At 37.3% G+C, this 22881-nt stretch overlaps 1 protein-coding gene across 20 annotated transcripts in view; it reads left to right on the top strand.

Annotated features, from left to right (window-relative positions):
• The window catches only part of PARD3 (par-3 family cell polarity regulator), a 676839-nt gene that overhangs the window by 642576 nt on the left and 11382 nt on the right, over window positions 1-22881 (top strand). For all 20 annotated transcript variants that reach the window (XM_077152059.1, XM_077152104.1, XM_077152083.1 and 17 more), the window contains one exon: window positions 17246-17366. In XM_077152059.1, coding sequence (XP_077008174.1) covers window positions 17246-17366 — 121 coding nt within the window. The remainder of the gene's footprint in view (window positions 1-17245; window positions 17367-22881) is intronic.

Consider the following 22881-nt stretch of genomic DNA (forward strand, 5'->3'; position numbering starts at 1 on the left):
ATAATGGCCATTCTTGTACGTTTGAAATGGTATCTCATTGTGGTTTTGAGTTATATATTTTCCTGTTGGCTAATGTAGTTGAGCATCTTTTAATGTGCTTTGTAGCCATTTATATTTCCTCTTTGGAAAAATGTCTTTTCAAGTATTTTTCCCATTTTTAAAGTTGGATTGATTGTCTTTTTGTTGTTGAGTTATAGGATTTCTTTGTATATTCTGGATATTAAACCTTTATTGGATATGTAACTTCCAAATATTGTCTCCCATTAAGTTGGCTGCCTTTTCACTTTCTTGAGAAAGTCCTTTGAAGCAGAGGAGTTTTTAATTTTGAGGTGATCCTGCTTGTCTATTTTTTCATTCATTGCTTATACTTTGGGTGTAAAGTCTGAGAAACTGTTGCCTACCACAGATCTTGAAGGTGCTTCCCCACATTATTTTCTAAGAGTACAATGGTCCTGGCTCTTATATTTAGGTCTTTGATCTATTTTGAGTTAATTCTTGTATTAGTTATGAAAAAAGGGGTCCTCTTTCATTCATTTGTGTATGGATATCAAATTCTCCCAGCACCATTTGTTAAGGAGACTATTTTGTCCTGGTTGAGTGGACTTGGCACCCTTGTCAAATATCGATTGGCCATAGATGTGAGGGTCTGTTTCTGAACTCTCAATTTGATTCCATTGGTCAGTATATATGGTATGCCAGTACCATGCTGTTTTGACCACTTGCAGCTTTGTAATATGCATTTAAGTCAGCAAGTGTAAGTCTTTCAATTTTCTTTTTTTTTTTTTTTTTTTAACATGGGCAGGCACTGGGAACTGAACCCAGGTCTCCGGCATGGCAGACGAGAACTCAGCCACTGAGCCACCATGGCCCCCAACTTCTTTTTTCAAGATGTTTTGGCTCTTCAGAGTCCATTACCCTTCCAAATAAATTTGATAGTTGGCTTTTCCATGTCTGCAAAGGAGGCTGTTAGAATTTTAATTGGGATTGCACTGAATCTGTAAATCTACTGGTAGAAATGACATCTTAACAATATTTAGTCTTCCAATCCATGAACACAGAACTCCTTCCATTTATTTAGATCTTCTTTGATTTCTTTTAGCCTTGTCTTGTAGTTTTGTGTGTACAACTCCTTTACATCCTGGTTACATTTATTCTTAGGTATACTTGATTCTTTTAGTTGCTCTTGGAAATGATTTCCTCCTCAGATTGCTCATTACCACTCTATAGAAATTGATTTTTGTGTGATCTTGGATCCTGCCACTTTGGTGAACTTGTTTATTAGCTTTATTATCTTTGTTGTAGATTTTTCAGGATATTCTACCTATAAGATCATGTCATCTGCAAATAGTGAAAGTTTCTTTCTTCCTTTCGAATTCGCATGCCTTTTATTTCTTTTTCTTGCCTAACTGCTCCAGTTAGAACACTGTTGAGTAACAGTGATGACAGTGGGCGTCCTTGTCTTCTTCCAGATCTTAGAGGGAAATCCTTTAGTTTTTCACCATTGAGTATGTTAACTGTGTTTTTTCTTTTTCCATGTATGTCCTTTATCATGTCGAGGAAGTTTCTTTCTAATCCTATCTTTTGAAGTGTTTTTATCAAGAAGGATGCTGGATTTTGTCAAATGCCTCTTCTGTGTGAATCAAGATGATCATGTGTTTTTCCCCTTTTATTTGTTAATTGGAGTATTGCATTAATTGACTTTCTTGAGTTTAAACACCTTGCAAAAACCTGGGTTAAAGCACACTTAGTCATGGTGAATAATTCTTTAATGAACTATTGGATTCTATTGCAATTATTTTGTTGAGAATTTTTGCATCTGCATTCATTAGAGAAACTGGTCTGTGAATTTTTTTTCTTGTAGTATCTTTGGCTTTGGTATTAGAGTGATGTTGGCCTCATTGAATGTGTTAGAGAGTGCTCTCTCCTCTTCAAAATTTTGGATGAGTTTGAGCAGGATTGATATTAATTCTTCTCAGAATGCTTGGTAGCATTCACCTGCAAAGTCATCTGGTCCTGCAGTTTTCTTTGTTGGGAGGTGTTTGGTAACTAATTCAATCTCTTGTAATTGGATTGTTACGGGCTTCAGTTTTCTTCTGAGTCAGTGTAGCTTATGTGTTTCTAGGAATTTTTCCATTTCATGTAGTTGCCTAATTTGTTTGCATACAGTTGTTCATAATACCCTCCTTATGATCATTTCTTTTTCTGTGGTAATGCCCCATCTCATTTCTGACCTTAGTTATTTGCATATTCTCTCTTTTATTCTGTGTCAGTCTAGCTAAGGGCTTGCCAATTGTGTTGATTCTCTCAAAGAATCAAAGTTTGCTTTGTTTGTTCTTTTTTAAATTCTCAATTGCATTTATTTCTTCTCTAATCATTGTACTTCTTTCCTTCTGCTAGCTTTAGGATTAATTTGCTGTTCTTATTCTAGTTCCTCCAGGTGTGTGTTTGGTCTTTGGACTTAAGCTCTTCTTTTTTTAATGTCAGCATTTAGGACTATAATTTCCCTCTCAGCTCCACCTTTGCTGCATCATATAAGTTTTGATAAGTTGTGTTTTTGCTTTCATTCATCACAAAATATTTGCTGATCTCCCTAGCAGTTTCTTCTTTGACCCACTGATTGCTTAAGAGTATGTTGTTGAACCTTCATATAGTTGTGAATTTTCCAGTTCTCCACCTGTTACTGATTTCTGGCTTCATTCCATTATGATCAGAGAAAATGTTTTCTATAATTTCAATCTTTTTAAATTTTGAGACTTGTCTTGTGACCCAACATGCAGTCTATCCTGGAGAATGTTCCATGGGCATTTGAGAAGAATGTATATCCTGCTGTTTTGTATATGTCTGTTAGGTCTAGTTGGCTTATCATATTATTCAAGTTCTCTGTTTCCTTACTGATCCTCTGTTTAGATGTTCTGTCTATTGATGAGAGTGGTGAATTAAAATCTTCAAATATTATTGTAGCAGTGTCTATTTCTTCCTTCACTTTTTGCCAGTGTTTGCCTCAGGTGTTTTGGGCACCCTGGTTAGGTGCATATATATTTATGAGTGTTACTTCTTCTTGGTGGATTGACCCTTTTATTAGTATTTAGTGTCCTTCTTTGTCTCTTATAAGAGTTTTGCATTTAAAGTCTATTTTATCTGATGTTAGTATAGCTACCCAAGCTCTTTTTTGGTTACTATTTGCATGGTATATCTTTTTCTAAACTTTCACTTTCAACCTATTTGTGTCCTTGCATCTAGGGTGATTCTCTTGTCAACAGCATATAGTGGATCATACCTATGTATCCATTTTGCCAATCTGTGTCTTTTGACTGGAGAGTTTAATCCATTATCATTCAATATTATTACTTTGAAGGCAATACTTACTTCATCCAATTTATCCTTTGGTTCTTATATGTCATATCTTATTTTTGTCTTTCTTTTTACCTTCTTAATTACCCTTACTGATAATCTTCATTTCTACACTCTCTTCCTGTTTTGTTTGGCTAAAGCTGCCAGAATGCAATATATCAGAAATGGATTGGCTTTTACAAAGGAAATTTATTAGTTTACAAATTTACACTTCCAAGGCCATGAAAATTAAGGCCAACAGGAGGATACTTCCACTCAAGAAAGGCCAGTTGTGTCTGGGTTTTCTCTATGACACGGGAAGGTACATGATAATGACTGCTGGCCCGTCTTTCTCAGCTGCATTTCCCTTCTGCATTTCCAAATATCTCTGTGCTCTCCAAAATGTCCCTCTCTTAAAGGACTCCAGTAAGTGGATTAAGACCTACCTTAAACAGTGGGCTCACATCTCCATGGAAATGACTTAATCAAAAGGTCCCATTCACAATTGGGTGGGTCTCATCTCCATGGGAACAACCTAACTGAATAGTCTGCCCAACAATAGGCCTGCCCTCACAAGATTGGATTAAAAGAACATGTGTTTTCTGGGGTACATAGCTTCAAAACAGCATACCTCCACCTCTCTCTCTCCTGCCTTTTCCTTGCAGCCTGCAGAACTCCCTTTAGTATTTCTTGTAGGGCAAGTCTCTTGAAAAACTCTCTCAGCAATAAGACATTTAAAAAAGAGCTTGGAGGAAACAAAAAGTACAAGAAAAAGAAGTGAGAAATTTAAAGAACTAAAATAAACCCACTGAGAAATAAGATACTGCAACCAGAAAACATGAATAAGAGATTTTTAGAAAGGATTATTCAGAAAATAATTCTTAGAAAATAATAACTATGGTAACAGTGTGAGGAAAGTCAGTGGAATGTTTGGTAGATAAGGTTAAGGACATTTCCTGAAAGTAAAACTTGAGACACAGGACAAAGAGAAATAGTAAGAAAGAAAGGAACAAGAAATCAAAAGTTAATTCTAGGAGATCCAGAATACAATTATTATGCTTTCTAGAAAGAGAAGAGATAATAACGGAGAGAAGAGAATTAAAGAAGGAGCATAAGAAATTTTCCCAGAACTAGGAGACTTGAGATTCTAGATTGAAGAATCACCTACTGCCCAGCAAGGTCAATTTAAAAAAAAGAGCAGCATTGTGATGTCTTACAATACCAGAAAAAAAAAAAAAAAAAGAGAGAGAGAGAGAGAGAGAGAGAAGAATCTTTAAAAATTACCCTGTGAAGAGTTGGGAATCAGAATATCATCAGACTTCACAACAGTAACATTAGTAGCTAAAAGATAATAGATCAGCACCTTCAAATATTGAAGGGTAGCATGTTCTAACATAGAATTCCATGCCTAGCTAAACTATCCATGAGGGGTGAAGGTAGAATAAATATATTTTAAGCATTCAAAGACATTTAAAAATTTTTTCAATAACTCCCTTTTCAGGAAGCTATGGGATGCGTGCTCTAGCAAAACCTGGGTTGATGATGAAGGGAGGTGTGAGAAGTTTTGTGCAGAGAATTAGAGAACAACCAGTCCAGATTGGAGCCAGCATGAGGAGGGCTCAAGGTTGGAAATCTTCAAGAAAAAAAATTGGGATTCATAAACTATGATAGATTTGATCTTGCAGAAATTTGTATTAAAAGCCTATTAAGGTGGCAATAATTATAGACTGGCTCTGAGATATCAAAGCAAAAGGAAAGCCAAGAATATCAGAAAGGAAAGTTAATATAATCATATTCCCTATTTGAATTATCAGCCAACAATATTTATGTAGTTATAATAATGTAAACTCTGAGGAATAATATAAAATTGTACTATAGCTATATTGGGAGGATGTAGGAGATGTAAATCAAGAGTGTGAATTGGGATTGCAATGTGTAAGAAAGCTCACACCTCTTCTAACTTAAAGGAAAGTCAACAGATATTTAAATTAATTAATTTAGGGAAGTCAACAATATTTAAATTAATGAATCAGGTGATAATGAAATAAACATATTCAGAAAATGGAGATAAAAATCAGAGGAATTTGGTTAGATGTGGAATATTGTTAAATCCCTAGCTTTTGTTTTGGGTAACAAATTCATATTAATAATTTACATTTACTGATTACATCAATTACAGTGTTTAAAAGAGCTCACTACATGAAAGTGAAACAGGCAGCAACAATTGATGATAGTGTGTATCTACTCTGTATCTCAGGTTGAGTTTCAAAAGAAATATAGAAAACAGATAAAACTGTTGAAAATTTTTTTCATATGATTGGGTCAACAGAGGGACACTGTGATGATAACAGGAACTTCTTTTTATTTAAAACCCTTTAGTTAGCATGTTTAAATATATGTTAAATGTATATATGTATTACTTAAAAAAAAAGAATTTACAAAAGAAAGTTGCCAGCCAGGTAATTATAATATGTTATGATTATTTTATTTTGTTTATAGTTTTCAAAGTCTTATGAGCCAGCTGACAGTTCTTGCTGTCATTAAAAACTGGCACTCAAGAGAGTTTAAACTTGTTCTACTGTACCTCATTAATTTAAGTCATGCTTAATAACATGTATTCAGTCCAATAAGGGTTGCTGACAAGTTTCTGGTTATTCACGTGGCAAATATAAATCTGTCAATAATTCCAAACCTATATCGTCATACTTTTTGTAATTTTTTCCATATAATAAGTTAGCTGAACTATTATTATGAAAGAGAAATGAAATTGATTGACACTTTCATCTCATTTATACTATCTATTCAGATAAGTAGATTTTTAAGTTGGGACATTGCCAAATTGTGAATAGAAGAGAAGCCAAGAAAACTATTAAACTAATAATTTGAGGTTCTCAAGTGCATAAAATAAATAAAAGTTAAAAAAAAAAATCAGCCAAGAAAAATGTTCTAATGTTCTTTAAAATGTCTACACACCAATAATATATACAAACTCTTCATTTAGATGCAGCCGGTATTCTGGTTTTGTTTTTAGAAAAAGAATAAATTTAAGTTCAACTATTTTTATGCTGGTTTTCAGACATTTCAGTGGTGGCCTCTCATGAAATCTTGAGGCATCATGTCCCCTCACATTGTTTCCCATTTTGAGTCATTTCAGGAAAGCCACGTAGAACTTAGCCATAATTTAGAAGTATGGAGTAAGTATTAAGCATCATGTTTCACTGGAGTTTTTGTCTTTAAAACATAGCATAGCTTAGTTTTGTATAGTATTTTGCAATTATGCTGTCATTAAAAACAGAGAATGCCAAAAAACAAAGAAAATATTAGCCTTGAATTTGATGTAATCATTTCCTGATTAAAGAATTAAAATAATGGTTCTCTAATTAGTTTCTATGCTTGTATGATAAAGCCTCTCAATAGAAAAAGAACATGATAATCATTTTAGTTTGTCATCAAACCCATCAGGTTTTGTAATTTGATTTCCATTGCTTTTTCATTTTAAAGTTTCCTAATATATTCCTAACTTTCACTCCTCTTTTAGTCCCTTAAGATTTTCACCTATAACACTGAATTCCTTTTGCTCTTTATTTAGACACTTAAATGTACATTTCAGTTTGAGGCACAGACTAACTCTGTGTCACTCGGGCTGACCTTCGTATCTCCAGTGGTTCTATTGAATGAATAATATATCCGTAAACTTCCTTCAGCTCTCTAACCCATTAGAATACCTTACCTGTCCTTGCCATTTATTAGACAGTTTGAGGAAATCACACTATCTAGGAAAAGTAAATGCGTTTTTGTCATTAACCCTAAATTATCAGAGCTTCATGCATTGTTGAAAGAAAAATGACATATATGGTTTCTTATAGGCAGTAACATTTTTATTTTCAAGAATGCATTTAAATTCCTAAGTATACCGGGGAAAAACTTATTTCCCATGATTTATTTGTTGAAAGCACATAGTGTTGTCTGCTAGAGAGTCAGGGATGCTCTGCTTCTTCCAGGATCCCTCTGCTTGTTTCCCTCGCTGGGCTGAAGATTTTTTCACCATCTCAGACGTTTTAAGATACAAGTATGTCTCACAATAGTCAAAGGTCATTTGTTTTAAGAAATTTTATTAGAATTTGATTCCTTCATCAAAAAGTTTGATAAATAACTTTATATCGATAGTTTAAAAACTTTCTAGATGAGATTACTTTCGTGCTGAGTTTTCAGCAAATGCCTCCTTGGACGTGTGGCTGCAACAGATTTAGCAGTCCTTTGGGGTTAGAAAGAAGTGTGGGTTATTTCCCTGAAATTCAGTAGTCAGGCAAAGCTACCTAGAGCTCACAATAGAATGTCTTTTTTCGTGTATTCATTGTTGGGTCCTAAAATAACGTGTGTGTGCACGGGTGTGTTCTCTGGCGCGGCAGGAATCCCCTTCGAAAAAGTCAAACTAAATGTTCTCACTACTGCCTGAGACCAGTGACAGGCTAATAAGGAAGAGTGATGGCAGTAATAAAATGGGGCGAGGGGTACATTCCTGAAATTTTGCTGCTTATGAAATGATAGCCCTGTTACAGAAAGACCACAGAGGGACTCAAAGTAAAATCTAGTCTCGGGTCTCTCTGATGGAGCGAGCTGACCCACCCTGTGATCCGCAGAACTGGGGCTGGCCCAGCAGAAGTGAACGTGGCATTAACAGTTTGGCGACCACCTTTTTAACCCAGAGAATATTGCTGTATGCTTTTAATTTGTTATGATTTATTGCACTGAAACTGGTGTGAAATGGACAACAAATCATGGGTGTCAGAATCTGGAAATGAATTTCATCAGCTGAGGAAAGTGAGTGCCTTTGGGGTTTGTATAAATTCCACATAATTCTTTTCATATTACAGATGATGAGCAAAACTGTGAAAATAAACTGAAAACGACATGATCTATCCTAAGTAGCTAATTTCACATGTATACATAGACACAGACAAATGGAGCCCCTTGGCCAAAGTTTAGACATTGTCTATAATTCAAGGTGATTTGTACATACCCACAGAAATATTTGTCTAGAACCCTTTAGTAATATTAAGACCATTTGTAACATAACCTAAATATCTGGGATCATCTGCAGAAAAATGCAAAAATGACAGGTTATTTACCAACTTTAGTTTTTTTTTTTTTTTTTTTAAAGAAAGACAGAGAAGGAAGGAAGGATAGAAGGAAGGAAGGGAGGAAGAAAGGGAAACATCTTTAAACATTTTCTTATTTTTATTATATTTTGTTTGTTTGTTTGTTTGTTACATGGGCTGGGGCCGGGAACCGAACCGAGGTCCGCCGGCATGGCAGGCAAACACTCTTGCCCGCTGAGCCACCGCGGCCCCCAACTTTAGTTTTTTAAGGTTCACATTTGGAAGAGGGAATTTAGAGCTACATACTAGTATTAAAAAAAAGCTAAGATTGAAGAACGATCTATCTCCAAATTTCAGATGTTATAAATACCCTTCAGCCTTGCAAAGAACCTGCCCTTGTTAGAAACTAACTTTGCATGCATAATTAAGTTGAGCACCACATTCCTACTTCACAACCAGAAGAGAAATTGAATTCAGGTGTTTGGTGAACATATGGGGGCTTTACTGTGAATTTATGATCTGTGGTTTGAGTGTAAAACCCCAAGATACTTACTGATAAAACTTAATGAAGCTTGTGCAGAGGAGCTATTTTTATTTGTAGTTTGGTAATTGATACATTTCTTGGTTTAACCCTCCCACCCTTTCCCCCCAGTCCTCATAAATCTTTCAGCTTGAGAAAAATGGCCAGAGTGCAAAGCCCCAGTTGTCTTTAGCCAGCTTGGTCTAATGCTTACTTGATTTGAAAGTTCAGAGTTTGCTTTTCCACAACATTTTACTCTTTTCCTTCCCTTTCCTTTTAATTTATGCATCTTCACCTGTCCAAGCAGAGGAGGCAAACCCCTGGGTTTTGAGTAGGCACCATGGGAAAAAGTGCTAAGTTCCTCTAAGAACAGAAAAGCTTCAACAAGGGGGGACACCACTTTACTCTTTCTTAAGAAAGCAGAAATAGGTCCCCAGTGAAGTTTTTCATTAAAATTTAGGCAACAGATCTATTGCCATTTAAAGGTTTCCTCCCTGAGAATTAGTACAACTAGCAGGAACCTGACAGACACAACCTAGCAATCTCTGTTTCTCCTGTCTATACCTAGACTATGAAAAAGAAAGCTTCTGATTTTAGAACCAGGAGGGAACGCAAATGATGAGTGCTCCATTTTAACATGTGGGGTGCATGGGTTTAATGAGAAACCTATGTTTGCTCACTAATTTACAACAATTAAGAACTCAGTCCCAACATCTGTAGATTATGACTATTTATCTGGTGATTAAAAGATCGAGAATATTTTATGGAATTGCTAATCACTATAGAAAAAAATCTCTAGTGGGGTGAGGGTTGTTTGCCTGGAGTCTCTGAATGCTGTTATTTCCTGGTAGTGTGGTTAGCTCCTCTTTCTAGTTCAGAGATGTTTTTCCCTCCAATGCTTTAGTCATCCCTGTTCAAGAGCTTGTTTGTATCCACTTTATCATGCTGACAATCTGTCTGTTTTGAAAGGATTACAACTCTGTAGTTGGTGCATGACATCACAGTGAGACGTTGCTTAATGAGCTGAGAAGCTTGTGGCCATTGCTGGCTGCCTGTTACTAAAGCTACTGACAGGTCCGCCTTACATGTTTCTTCCTGTGTCACTTTTTGCCTACTCTGGCCCTGGTGTCTGGTTTAAATGACATCCATGAAATGGTTGAAATTTAGATTTGCCATTATTGCAGATACAGGGACTGAAAGCTTTTCCTTTCATAGGATGCAATAAGAATCTGTAATTGGGCAAGGAAGCGGGGAAATGCTCCAATTTTTCTTCAGTGAGAATGTTCAGAAAAACAATAGCACTTTTGGAGGGGAGAAGGGGATATCTTATATAACGAACCAGACCTTTAGTCCTTCTATTTGCAAATGGCAAAGGAAGTCATTAAAGAAATACACGTCCCATAAATAAGTGGACTTAAAAACAGGAACCCTCCCAGAAGATTGAGTTTGTTGCCTAAAGACATTAACAAAGCTTGAGAAGGTCAGGGTTTAAAAAACTAGAATCTCTGAGTATAAATGAGTCCAGTCTTGGAAGCTTTATAAGTGTGGGGGGTGCAGGCCACATGATGTTTGAATGTGGAAACCCAGAATCTGGGAGGCAATATGATTTGAAGAGCTGGCAGGTGAAGGAGACAAGAGTTCTATAAGCATAGACATTTGGCAATTAGCAGAACTGTAATGTGGTTTTCCCCTTGGTGTCTGCGTTGGTCACCGTGGAGGTAAGGGGTGGTTATAGAGATATGTTAGCAAGGAAGAGCTCCGAGTGTTGTACGGCATCATTTTCAATATTGCAGATATAATTTGGAAATGTACTTTTTTGTCTATTTGTTTTTAATTGGGAAAAGAATAATGATCCCATTTACATCCCCAGTAATTGGATGCCAAGTGCAGGTGTGACATTCACTAGCATTTGGAGTAGAGTTTTGTACTTAGACCAAAAGTAAATTGCTAGAGCTGAAAAATATATAGCAAAAGTATAATGGTTCAAGATGTAAGCTGATGTGGTTAATAAAAATCTTAACCATATACCTGATCTTTTGGAAATTGCTGATTTTTGAAGGTCATCTATTAAGTCCCAGGCTTCCTAATAAAGCACATTTTAACTGGGGCTATCTCCTTTTGAGCTGACTTGTGTGTTTGACCCAGATCTCAGCAGGTCTGCTTCTCTGCCAGAAAAAGAAACTAGGAATAGGCACATGAGTTCAGTTTTACTGCATAGCCCTGTTGTCAGATCTATTATGCCATGCTCTAGGAAAATACCCATGTCCCTGGGTCTCATAAGGGCTGATTTTCGGAAATCATAGAGCCAGAGTAGAACATTTTGGGTGAATTGGTAGGAATGGCAACAAGAGGAGTCGCTCTGAGTAACTGGAGAGATTTCTGGAAGGCATTCTTGGCTGCACAGTGGAGCTCAGTGGAAAGCACAACTGATTGAGTTTATGTGTTAGGATCCGGCATTTTCCATCTTTCACTTGCATCTTCTGCTGTAGTTTTTACTATTTGCAGTTTTTCTCACAGACCAGAACTTTGAAGTAACTGACCATCTGAATGGTAGTGGTGAAACTCATTCATAGAATGTGGCTTCTCTAATATTCTTTGCTTCTGCTCTTCTAATTGATACATTTTTATAGCAGGCAATAGTGATGTAGTTCCAGCTGAGGGTAGGCACAGGTTTAGCTGTTTCTAGGCCTCTTTACTTCATTTAGTTTAACAAACATGTAAACCCCCATATATGGAACTCAACAGTTTTGTAGGTGATATGTGTTTGATGTGGTGGTGATGGTGTGTGTGAGTATTTGAAGAAGGGCACTTTATTTATTGGCACAAAACTGCTGCATAACAACTCCCCCACCCCCCCAAAAAAAACCTCAGTGGGATACTATAGCAAGCATTTACTTATTGCACAAACATCTGCAGACAGGTTGGTGATTGGCTGATCAAGGCTGAGCTGTGTTGGACTTGACTTTAAGCTACAAGTTGGGTCCAACTTCCTCCCTCTTTCTCTTACTCTCCTTACTCTGTGAGCATGTTCTTCCCAGGGGGAAAGGCACAAACACAAGGGAGCAGACCCCACCGTGTAATCGCATTTCAATCACATGCCGAGGCCAGCATGAATGGGTAAACACTTTCTATTGCTGAGTCACAAATTACCACCAACTTAGCAGCTTAAAGCATCACACCTCCATTACCTCACAGTTCCTGGGTAGGGGGCTGGAGTCTGGGTGCAGCTTCAGTGGATCCTCTGCTCAGGGTCTCCCAAGGCTGCAGTCAAGGTGTCTACCACATGGAGACTGGACCAGAGGAGCAGCAGCTTCCCAGCTCCTGCAGTTGCTGGCAGCATTCCATCACTGGCGGCTGTAGGGTTCATGGGCCCTTGCTTCTTCAAAGCTAGCAAGGGGGAGAGAGAGAATAGCAAGAAGGACATTACACTTTCAGATCATGACACTCCGATGACATCACATTAATGTAACTGTATACATTCCATCACCTTGGCCACATTTCGTTGGGTAGAAGCATGCCACAGATTCCACCAGCCTCCTGGGGAGATTGTGCAGGGATGATGGGGACCACCTTAAAGCCTCTCCCTTGCAAATATTTGCTGAACAAGAAAGTAACATGCAAATATATGCATATCCAGTGGTTGTCATCAAGGCATAAACCTAAAGAAAAACATATACAAGTTCTAGTAAACACTGCATGACAGTGTTTGGATCAGAAGATAATTATATTTGAAAATTGAAAGGAAAAGATGAATGAGTGTTAGAGTAGTTAGGAAAGGCTTCAAGGAAGTGGCATGTGATTTCTTTGACTTACTGGCAAATTTGGAAAAATAGAAAGAAAATGAGAGGGCATTACGAAAGAAAAATCTGAGCAAATTTATCTTCCTCTTCTCCTTGACAGCTTCTCTCCTCTTATACCAGAGATTATAATCATTTTCCCTTGAGCAACATCGAAAACATGTCACAATTCATCCACTTTCTCTTCTTCCCTCTCACTTTCCCTTTCTTCTTTGGGAAGAAGAGTACATACTAAGATGGGACACATGGGTTAAACCACAAACAATGAGTGGTTACTCTCTCTTCCATTGAGTTCTGGATCTTAAAGCTAAGCTCTCTCTACCAGGGTGCCCCAATGTCTTTTGCATAATTTAAGACACAAATGTTGAAGTATTTTTAATCCATAAGGAATTATTCAGTCGCATCACAAACTCCTCTCTCTCCCAATATGCAGGTTTGGGAAGAGAGGTCAGACCTCAAGCCTGCAGGCCATTATACCCAGATATAGAAAGATCAGAAGCTACATGTGCTTTAAGAGATACAAGACTGCATGGACAATATCCAGCTCTCAGTTTCTTAATATTTATTTCTTGGGACTGTTACTGGGTGATTGGTGGCCTTATCTTGGTGCAGTGAAAGTAATAGCCTAGTGAAACGACGTATAAAATGGGCAGCATCGACAGAATATAAAGCAGAGGTTGTAGGCTCGCAGCTAGTAGACCTATTTTGTTTGGCTTACCTAGGATTAAAAGCAAGAATAAGCCACCTTTTAAAATTTTGTTAAAAACCTGTATTTCTGGCTTCTCATGAAAAATTGGAAGGCTGCACCAGGCCTGTATCCCTTCAAGGCAGAAATCCACTGGCGCCAAATAAAGGCTTCCCTCCACTAGATCAAGAATTTTTACCTCCACCCCCTACCCCCACCCCAGATTGTCACATGTATGCAGGTGCTTCCAATGCAGCCGAGTCTCCTTTATTCCTAAATTAATTGCCCCATGGGCATTTGAATTTGCCCCAACCCTCAAGCCTTCCAGGCAAAGTTTCCAGAGTATAACCTGTATAGCATCTGCAGTACTTTCTTCACACAGGCAGATGCTGGGCTCTCCACTACACCTACTGAATCAGAAAGTCCAAAGGTGCCCCTCAGGAATCAGCATTTTTACATACACACTCTGGATGATTCTTAAACACACACATGTTTATGAGTGAGAACTGCTGTTGTCAAGTTTTTTCTTTTTCTTTTCCTGTCCCCAAGGAGATGGATTAGCATGGCTCCAGAGGGCTGGTAAAGGATAGGCTCCTTGCTTACCTGTGAATAGGCTCATTGCTGCACTGAGTATGAATTGACATTTTTGGGTGCTTTAGCAAAGCCCATTCCACTCACCCAATTTAAAGCCTAGTACATTGGGTGGTCTACCTCTGACTGGAGAGATTGTAGCCCCCATGGTAGTTTTGGGTGAGAAAGATCTGAATTCTGTATAATTCAGGATCAGAGGGGGCAGGTCCACGTTGGAAATCTCCATAGTATGCAGCCCAGTGTTGCCTTCTTTAATTTTTTCAGAAAAGAATGAACCAGAACTAACCCTCTTCATTTTAGTTTGTATGTGTACATAATATGTAAATTCGTATTTATTTCAGAAAGCTCCAATTGGGCTACAGACGTCAATGTGCCCGAGAGGGCTAAATGCCTCTGCTGGGCTTAAACTTTTGTGTCTATTGTGTAGATTTTTACACAAAACCTCTCTATAGTTCCCTCCTTTCTTTGTCCCTCCTTTCTGAGTTCGATCGGTAAATTGTGATTTACTTGACTCCTCCGAAGAGTTTATTGCTGCACTCACCTATCTGATCAACTTAGGTGGTATCTTTATTATATTGCTCACAAAAAAATAATGAGCAACTTTAAGCTGGCAGTGAACCTAAATGTAAGTTTATTGGAGAGTGTAGGGATTAGTCACTACTCTAATGAATATTTAAAATTTCCTTTAGCTTTCTTGGCAGCAGAGCTGACCAAAAATTTTAGAAATCCAAATGTGAATTGTTGGCCCAGTAGAGACTGGCCCAAGAGACAGGAGCAAGCAGTTAAAATAGTTTTATCTTGTGAAGCCACGGTTTCACCTTCTGACTGCCAACTGTTGTTCTTCAAGAATGCCTGGGGACCTCCCAGTCTTTGGAAGTCATCATCGGGCATGAAAACCAGAGCAGCCTATTTTCCAAGAGCAGCCTGTTTTCCAAGTTCAAGTGGCCTTGCTAGTCTTAAGCAAATCAAGGAGGCAAAGGAGAAGACGGGGACAATCGTCCCACAAGCCACTCAGAGTTGAAAATAAAGGCAGAAGTGCCTTCCAGAACCTGTCTTACATTTTGAAAAACATTGAAGTACTAGAATTGAAAATTAAGACCTCTTGGTCAGCTTCCCTTCTTGGGAGATTGAACTTTTACTTAATCACAAATGGTAAAAGGTCAAGTCTCACCAATGGTCTGGACTTCATGAAAATTCGAGTTAGGAGGTTAAGTCTATCTGCGACACATGAACATGATAGAGAGGTATTTCTGGCTAGACTTGTAAGCCACTTTGTCAGTCAAGCTTCTTACCATCCTCATATTAAAAGCTGTGATGTATGCCAGGAACAGCAAAAGGCCTAGCTGGAAAGAAGGCAATGAGATTAACGCAAGTTCCCTCTCCTCTCAGTCTTATGAAGTTGCTCTTTCTCATGCCTGCACCATCACAGTCTCACACAGAGAATAAGGGGTTCTATGGATGGGGCTTGCATTGGGTAGCCATTATTGAAAATGTTCATTAGAATGATGTCCAATTTTCAAAAGCCAGTAGAAATAACAACCTGCCTGGCTCAGAAGTGTGGAGAGGAAGTTTGGAACCTATATCCAATGTGGCCTGAAGCCTCATGTTGTCAAAAGTATCACATTTTACACAACCATTCACCTTCAGTGTTCTCAGGCTGATAGTTCAAAATATTTGTCAGAGGAAGAACAAAGGGATGGCAGGATTTTATTGACTAGGAAGATAATCAAATTGACTGTATTGACAGGATGTTTAAGAAGCTGTAATGAAATTGATAGGCACATGAAGGTGACAGAAAGCCAGTAGATTAAATGATGAAATACTATCCAATATTATTGGAAGCCATTCACACTGTAGTCCTGTGCAGTAACATTCTCAACTTGAGGTTTAAAAATTTTTGAAATTCTTCAAAATACATGGAATTTTGCATAGACATTTGTTTGTTGCAGAATTTTATATATTCTGTTATGATATGCTTTGTTTCCAAGTCATTTGCAAATTATTCACCCAGGGGTGAGCAATTCAGATACATACTTTGAGCAATGTGTTTTCAATGAAGAGAGTTGATCTTCCCAATAGCTAGTAGCTGCCCATTCTGCTAGCAGCCAAGAGGTATGTATGATAAATATAAGACTTGATTCTAGGCCTCGAGAAGGCTGAGGTTTGATTGGCAAAACATAGTGTAGACCTGATGTGTTAGAATAGCTTTCCCTGTAGGATGCAATTTAGTGCCTTAATGGGTGGAATAGACAAAAAGTGTTGTGAGATTTAAGTCTGATTTTAATTTTTGTCATTGATCTGTGCTGCTCTTTCAAACACTGTTTTTGAAGATTTGTTTGATTGTATAAGGCGAGGCTTTGGAGATTTTAATGTGTTTTACAAACTGATACACGATGGCATAATGAAATGAGGGTTGAACTTGAAGTCAGAAGATCTGGATTCTAATCTCACTTTCCCCACTGGCCAGCTGGGAGGTTATGGACAAGCCACTTATCGTCATCAAATGTCACTTTCTTCATTGGAAGACGTGTGTGTGCATGCATATGAAATATACATATCCTGCATATGAGGATAAAATAAAATTCAGTGCTGCACAAAAAGAAGGCAATGCTATTATTAAATAACTGAATTTAACTACTACCTGAACTTAATGTTAAAAATCCTTTTTCTTTATGCTCTGAGAATTGCATTTTGTGGAAGACCTCTGATGACTCATAAATAGGAATTTCACACGATGGTGTTATGAAAATAATACCGAACATTTGTGAGGTGGTATATTATTGCGTTTTCTCACTTGATGATTACAACTTTGATATTTAGAGCACAATGATTATCTCCACTTTGTATATTAAGAAACTACATCTTAGAGGCGTTAAGTACCTTAGGGAGGATGGAGGAGCCAGGATTAGATCTTGGTATTTCTTGTGTTTAAAAGTTTCATTGCCAATACCCTGCCAGCTTAGAGGAAAGGAGACTTTTAAAGAACTGTGTAAGAAAAGAATATTTAAAAATACTGTTCACTGTCTTGAATATCTGTCTTAGCTTCTATAAGTCTTATTCATCCTAACAAAATGAAAACATATTTTAAACACCTAAACTTTTTTTTAATTCACTTCCTCTTAAGTAGAGTCATTTCACAGCAATCTGCCATTTTGTTTTCCTAGCTCCTGGAGTTCACATGATATTTTGAAGGCTGTTCATTGTTGCACCTTCTCTCTTTTAGCAACAGACCCACGCCTAGCAACCATGATCGGATACAGCGTCTGAGGCAGGAATTCCAGCAAGCAAAGCAGGACGAAGACGGGGAAGACCGGCGGCGGACCTACAGCTTCGAACAACCCTGGGTGAGTGTTTGGTTCTAGGGCACAATGAAGGATCAGTCCTGCAACTTCCCTGCAGTCAAAGCAGCTGAGCTATGACCTCAGTCCTCTAAGGAAGGAGACAAGATGGAGCCAAATTCCTTTGACCTTTAACTTATCGACCTTTCGCTCATTTCCATCTGGGTTTCATCATTGCTAATTTAATTGTGTATCATGTTGTGCCATCTGTCTATTGCATAATAGATTTCATTTACCTTATGACAAGGCATAGCAAAAAATATTCTTGCCCTCAACAGTGCCTTTTTTAAAAAGTTTAGCCAGAATTTTTTTTTTAATAGATACATCTTTCCTCAGAATCAAAGAGCCAAAATAAATGAATTGAGCAGAGGCCTATTGTGTATCTACTGTATACAATGTCCTGCATTTAGTAAACTCATATTGTGGATGGGAAGAGAAGAAGGAAAACATGGGAGATGAGGTACTGGTTTGAAGGTGAGGCGGATGTGCTTAGGAAGGAAACTGGCATTATGGAACCAGAGAACACGAGATAAAATCCCTCCTGAAATCAATTCTAGCCTGACTTTGGGAAGTTACAAAACAAGTCCAGCAGAACCATTATCTAAGGAAATCTCTAATTGTCTTCTGCAACAATATCACTGTTAATGTTTTTTTTTTTACCCCAAAATATCTAGTGAATTTTTCTAGATGACTAAGTAAATTGAATCATTTCTAGTAGGAAGTGACCAAATTTTGTTCATCTACCTATATTGGCATAAATGACTCATCTATTCCTACCAGCTTTCTTAAAACAGAATTGCTTTGTGATGCGTGGAAAACATTCTTAACAATGTGTATTTAGATAAAGGGGCTGAAAAAAGTTACAGAAACAGTGCCAACCTGGAGAAGAAACGAGCAACTGCATATGGAAATGGTTATCACACACCATGGGTTTGTCAGTCTCTATATTATGTCCCAAGAGCCAATATTGTGGACCAGTAGTAGGCCATTTTAGTTTATCTAGAAACGTGGATTTCAGATCAGCATCTTCACAACATTTATCCTTTGAGTAATCATTTTTATTCATTGAACTTATTGAGTGTTTTCTGCATTTCAGCCATTGTGTTTGGTGCTGGACACAAAAGACTGGCCTTAGAACTGTACAGTCTAGCCAAGGAATACTTGATGCTGTTTAGAAGTGGTTGGAGAGAGGTGTGCATGGGATTTTTGAGGAACACAGAAGAGCTGTATCCAGATCAGCTTTGGGAGGCTGGAAAGAATGCCTCTTCGAAGTTGGAAAGTATTTTGAATATATAACTTAGAGAAATTCATCTTTAGGAACTAAATTGAATTTATGTCTGGTTGGCGACACTGTATCCACGTGCAAGGCCTCTGTATTCCTTTGAGACTCAATGAATACTTTCTACTTCTTCATGCCAGATGTTTTTCATTGGGAGGTGTGAAAATGATTTGATATCCACTTTGGATTCTTTATAAGATTTCCCTCTTTCTCTCTGTCTCTCTTTTTTTTTTTGAATTGGGAAAGTGAATATATTGGCATATGTTTCTATGCTATCTACTCCTTAATATGTGAATCATATTAGGAAAAAGGTTTGAGAAAAATCTTGTACATTTGGGAACTCAACTCCAGAAGGTCATAGGCCAAATTATTGTATATCAAAATGTCATGGCAACTTCAGAGAGACAACTTGGCTTGTATTATTATTTCCTATAATGAGTGAGCATGGAATTATTTGGATGACAGGCTGATTACCTTAGGAATGGAATAATTTCCTAAATTGTGGACCAGAAGTTGACCTTTCCTTCTCTTTTCTTTTCTTTCTTTTTTTTTTCCTTCTTCATTTTCAAGAAATTGGGATCTTGCCATGTACTCTCCACTCTACAGATCATGCAAATGAGCTTCAAGTGACTGTAATTCCATTTAGCGTATTAATTTTAATACCAATTCTCTTTGTTGCCTTAATAGGAGTTGCTCAGTTGTTCAAAATGTGACTTAGTCTATGGTTTTTATTATCTATTTCACAAAATGGGCTTTGAATATATTGGATTTTTTTTTCTTTTTCCTTTTGTCTTCTGACCTTGAAAGGTCACTGTGTTTGGAAAGGATGAGACCATGATCTAACCCATTGGGATGGATTGTAATCATTTTCATTTTAAAGAGCCATAAATTCATCTTCAAACTGTGTGTTCAATTTAGACCACATTAGTTGAAATCGGGGTGCATGTTAGAAATGCCCACACACGAAGTACATCCAGATGTGTCATAGAGAAAAATAGCCAAGCCAATTGCTGTGCATATTTAGAAGGATGCTGCAGAAAATTCATTCAAGTCACCCTTTTCAGGTCGTCCATTTTCAAAATGTTCCCCATAAACTCTAGCAGTTTGGAATGCACCTGTTCCTGAGCTTTTGTTCAAAATAATGTTTGGGCCTGAGGGAGCTGATTTGTGGCACAAAAGGTCTTTAGATGAGCAGAGGCCCAGAAAATTTCCTTGGCTCCATAATTGAAGCGAATTGCCTCCCTAGTTGAGTAAAAGAAGAGGTGGGCGGGGGGGGGGGGGGAATACAAGCAGCCTTCTTCCCCATGTTTGCAGGTGCAACTTAAATAAAGCAGTAAGTTGCTTTAAATCTTTCCTTACTATAATGGAACAATAGCAGAGGATAGGTTATTATCACAGAGCTTAGCTATGGACAGGACTTAGTGTTGTTTTTAAAAGAATTAAATTGCAAGCTGCAGACATAAGTACAGTATGCTGTTAAAACTTTGCAGATACCTGAGTGTTGTCCACGAGAAGACTTGCTGGCTGAGACGCTTGATGGATGGGATAATGGAGCCTTTAATAGCTATATTGCTAAATCTTTTCCATCCTAGGCTGGTAGTGACTGAAAATAGTTTAGTCCTTCAGATAGAAAATTGATATTCTATGTGGATATCCTCTTCTCCCCAAAGCCTTCTGCTGAGTGGTCTGTCGTGCAACAAATTTTAAAAATCTGTCCTGTTCTCCATTTTCTCCTGGGTTAGACTTTGTCTTTGAGGGTTGTACCTGCTCTGACTGGAAAGTCAAGCCACAGTTCACAGCACCCCTGTACCCTTAGATTGCCTTCCAAGTACCTAGGGAATTTGAGAAAATATTTTGTTTTTACCTTTTTTTAAGACTTAAAAGGGTATCTGCTGTCATTTCCTAATAGTTAGCCTCCACACATGGGCTTAAAAAAAATGCTTCTTACTTGACAGCCTTTCAAGGGAAGTTACCCAGGCTCAAATTGAGTGAAAATCATCTTCCTTATATATAGACTTGGAGAGAGCCACTTTTACAGCAAAGGGGCACCATCTACCCATGGAAAGGCTCTGGCCTGCAGTGAAACAGATCACTTTCAGCCTCGTGGCCCAGCCAGGCAGCCCAAACCTCCTTGACTCACAGACCCTTCTACCCACAGAATCTTGGGCAGGTGGACTTTCACAAAGGTCCTTTTGGTTGGTATTAGCACAGGATCCTAGAGAGATGGGCTCACTTTTTAGAGGTATCATTTTATTCTTCAGTGTACCTGGCACTTAAGATGAGAATGTTAAAATGGGGAAAAAATAGATCTAAGCAATGGTTAGGAAAGATGAAGACAAATAACGGGTTAAGATCAAAACATGCATTTATAAAAACTTTATGAGGGAAATTGGTATGCTCTGCAGATTTTTCAGCCATTACAAACATCATTAGTAGCAATTAAGCTTTTCAACCTTCAGAACCCACGAGAGTTCAATTAAGAGTTTAATCGATAGTTCTATAAGTATGGTATGTGATGGGGTGTGGGTGGTGGGACGGGAAGACAGGATTGATAGACAAAAGTTAACTTTGTTTTGATTTAAAATTTTTTTGAAAGTCCATAATAGAAAATAATTATGAATATTGGCTAATGACTACTCTTAAAATAGTGAAAAATTACACTTCACATAATTTAATGGAAAAAATTTATTTCTATCCCCCATCAGATCATTAAATTACCACTTTTTATCAGAATAGGTAACTCATATTTGGTTTGCAGCACATTTGAATTACTAAAATAAGGCTTCCAAATCTCAAAGGGGTATCATCGGTCTTTGGGTTATTATTGTCTTCCTCCTCAAATTTTAAGTTATTGAATATTTTATGTAAATGTTATTTCTTTTAAATAAGTAATGAATTTCATTTCATAAGTGCTACTTATACTTTTATATTAAGCTGTCAAGATATTATAATATTAACTAATCCTAATTAGTTCTGAAGCTTTGTACTGTTTAGTTTTATTCTTTTGCCTATTACCTATTAACTATTTTGATTTTTGTATTTTTATTTATTATTTTGGAAAAATAAGAATGATTTAATTTAATTGAGAAAAATGCTTAATAACTTAATTCAGTGAAACTCTATGTGGAAGATATTTTTTGCATTTTATTTTACACCAGTATGTGACATCAAAATTATGTAGCTTTCCTAGTTTTAAATGGTATCTCTTTATAACCATGATAAAAACCAGTTCTTTGCAGCTCATTTACAAAAGCAACATGCATAGTTTTCACTTGTGGGTTTAAGCACAAGCCACGAAAATATTCATATATGATGGCCTTTCAGTGTGCAGTATAACAGATAATGCATGCATTTATTTTTATCTGCCAACTTCTATTGTTATTATGGCCATGGCATTTTTGGCTGATTTATGTTTATTTATTTATTTAAATTTTAAAGGTCATTGCTTGCATCCATTTCATCGCAAACAAGGCCAGAGTTAATTGTAATTTGCACCGTTAAAATGGAGCTATTGCCTTTTTATCTGATGAATCTCCAGAATTATTACAATTATGCTTACACGTGTATTTCCCTGAACAGATGCTACCTTGCTATTGTTATTGATGATGAAATTTTATTAGAAAACATGCGCTTCTCTCTGGGGTTATAAATTACCTCTTTCTGCATTTATTTTATTTTTATACTTTTGGTCTCAGATACATTCTTCTGTTTTTGCCTTAGGGACCAAAACCATAGTAATTAAAAGTCAGGATTGTCAATATCATACTATTCCCACCCTTTACATTTTTATGAGATCTTCATTGAAATTATGAAGGCAAGAGGTTATTTCATATTCCGGTCAAGTGTAAAACTTGCCAAGATGGACTGACTTAGCTGTTGCTGTGGGCTAGTCCAGTGTACCATCTTCCTTGAACTTGTGTGGCCCGTTAAACTTTTATCTTAAAAATAAGGGTGGAAAAAAAAGAAGTAAGGGTGATTCTTGTCAATAACTTACCTCTTTAGCATACTCTGCAAAGAGAATTGGAGTAAAATCTTAATGGTGCAGTTAAGATGTCTATTTTATCGCCGCAAGCACTATGCTGATACCAAACTCATTCACTCATTTTAAGCATTCTGGTCCCATATGATGATAATTTCATTATTGGAGTTTGTCAAGATCCAACTAGATACTTGCAGCTGATAAAGTTTGAGGTGAACAGTGTCAAAAAAAAAAAAACCACTCAGTTGAAGAAACAAAAGCCC

The sequence above is a fragment of the Tamandua tetradactyla genome, chromosome 1, assembly GCF_023851605.1.
Source record: "Tamandua tetradactyla isolate mTamTet1 chromosome 1, mTamTet1.pri, whole genome shotgun sequence".
Taxonomy (NCBI): Eukaryota; Metazoa; Chordata; class Mammalia; order Pilosa; family Myrmecophagidae; genus Tamandua; species Tamandua tetradactyla.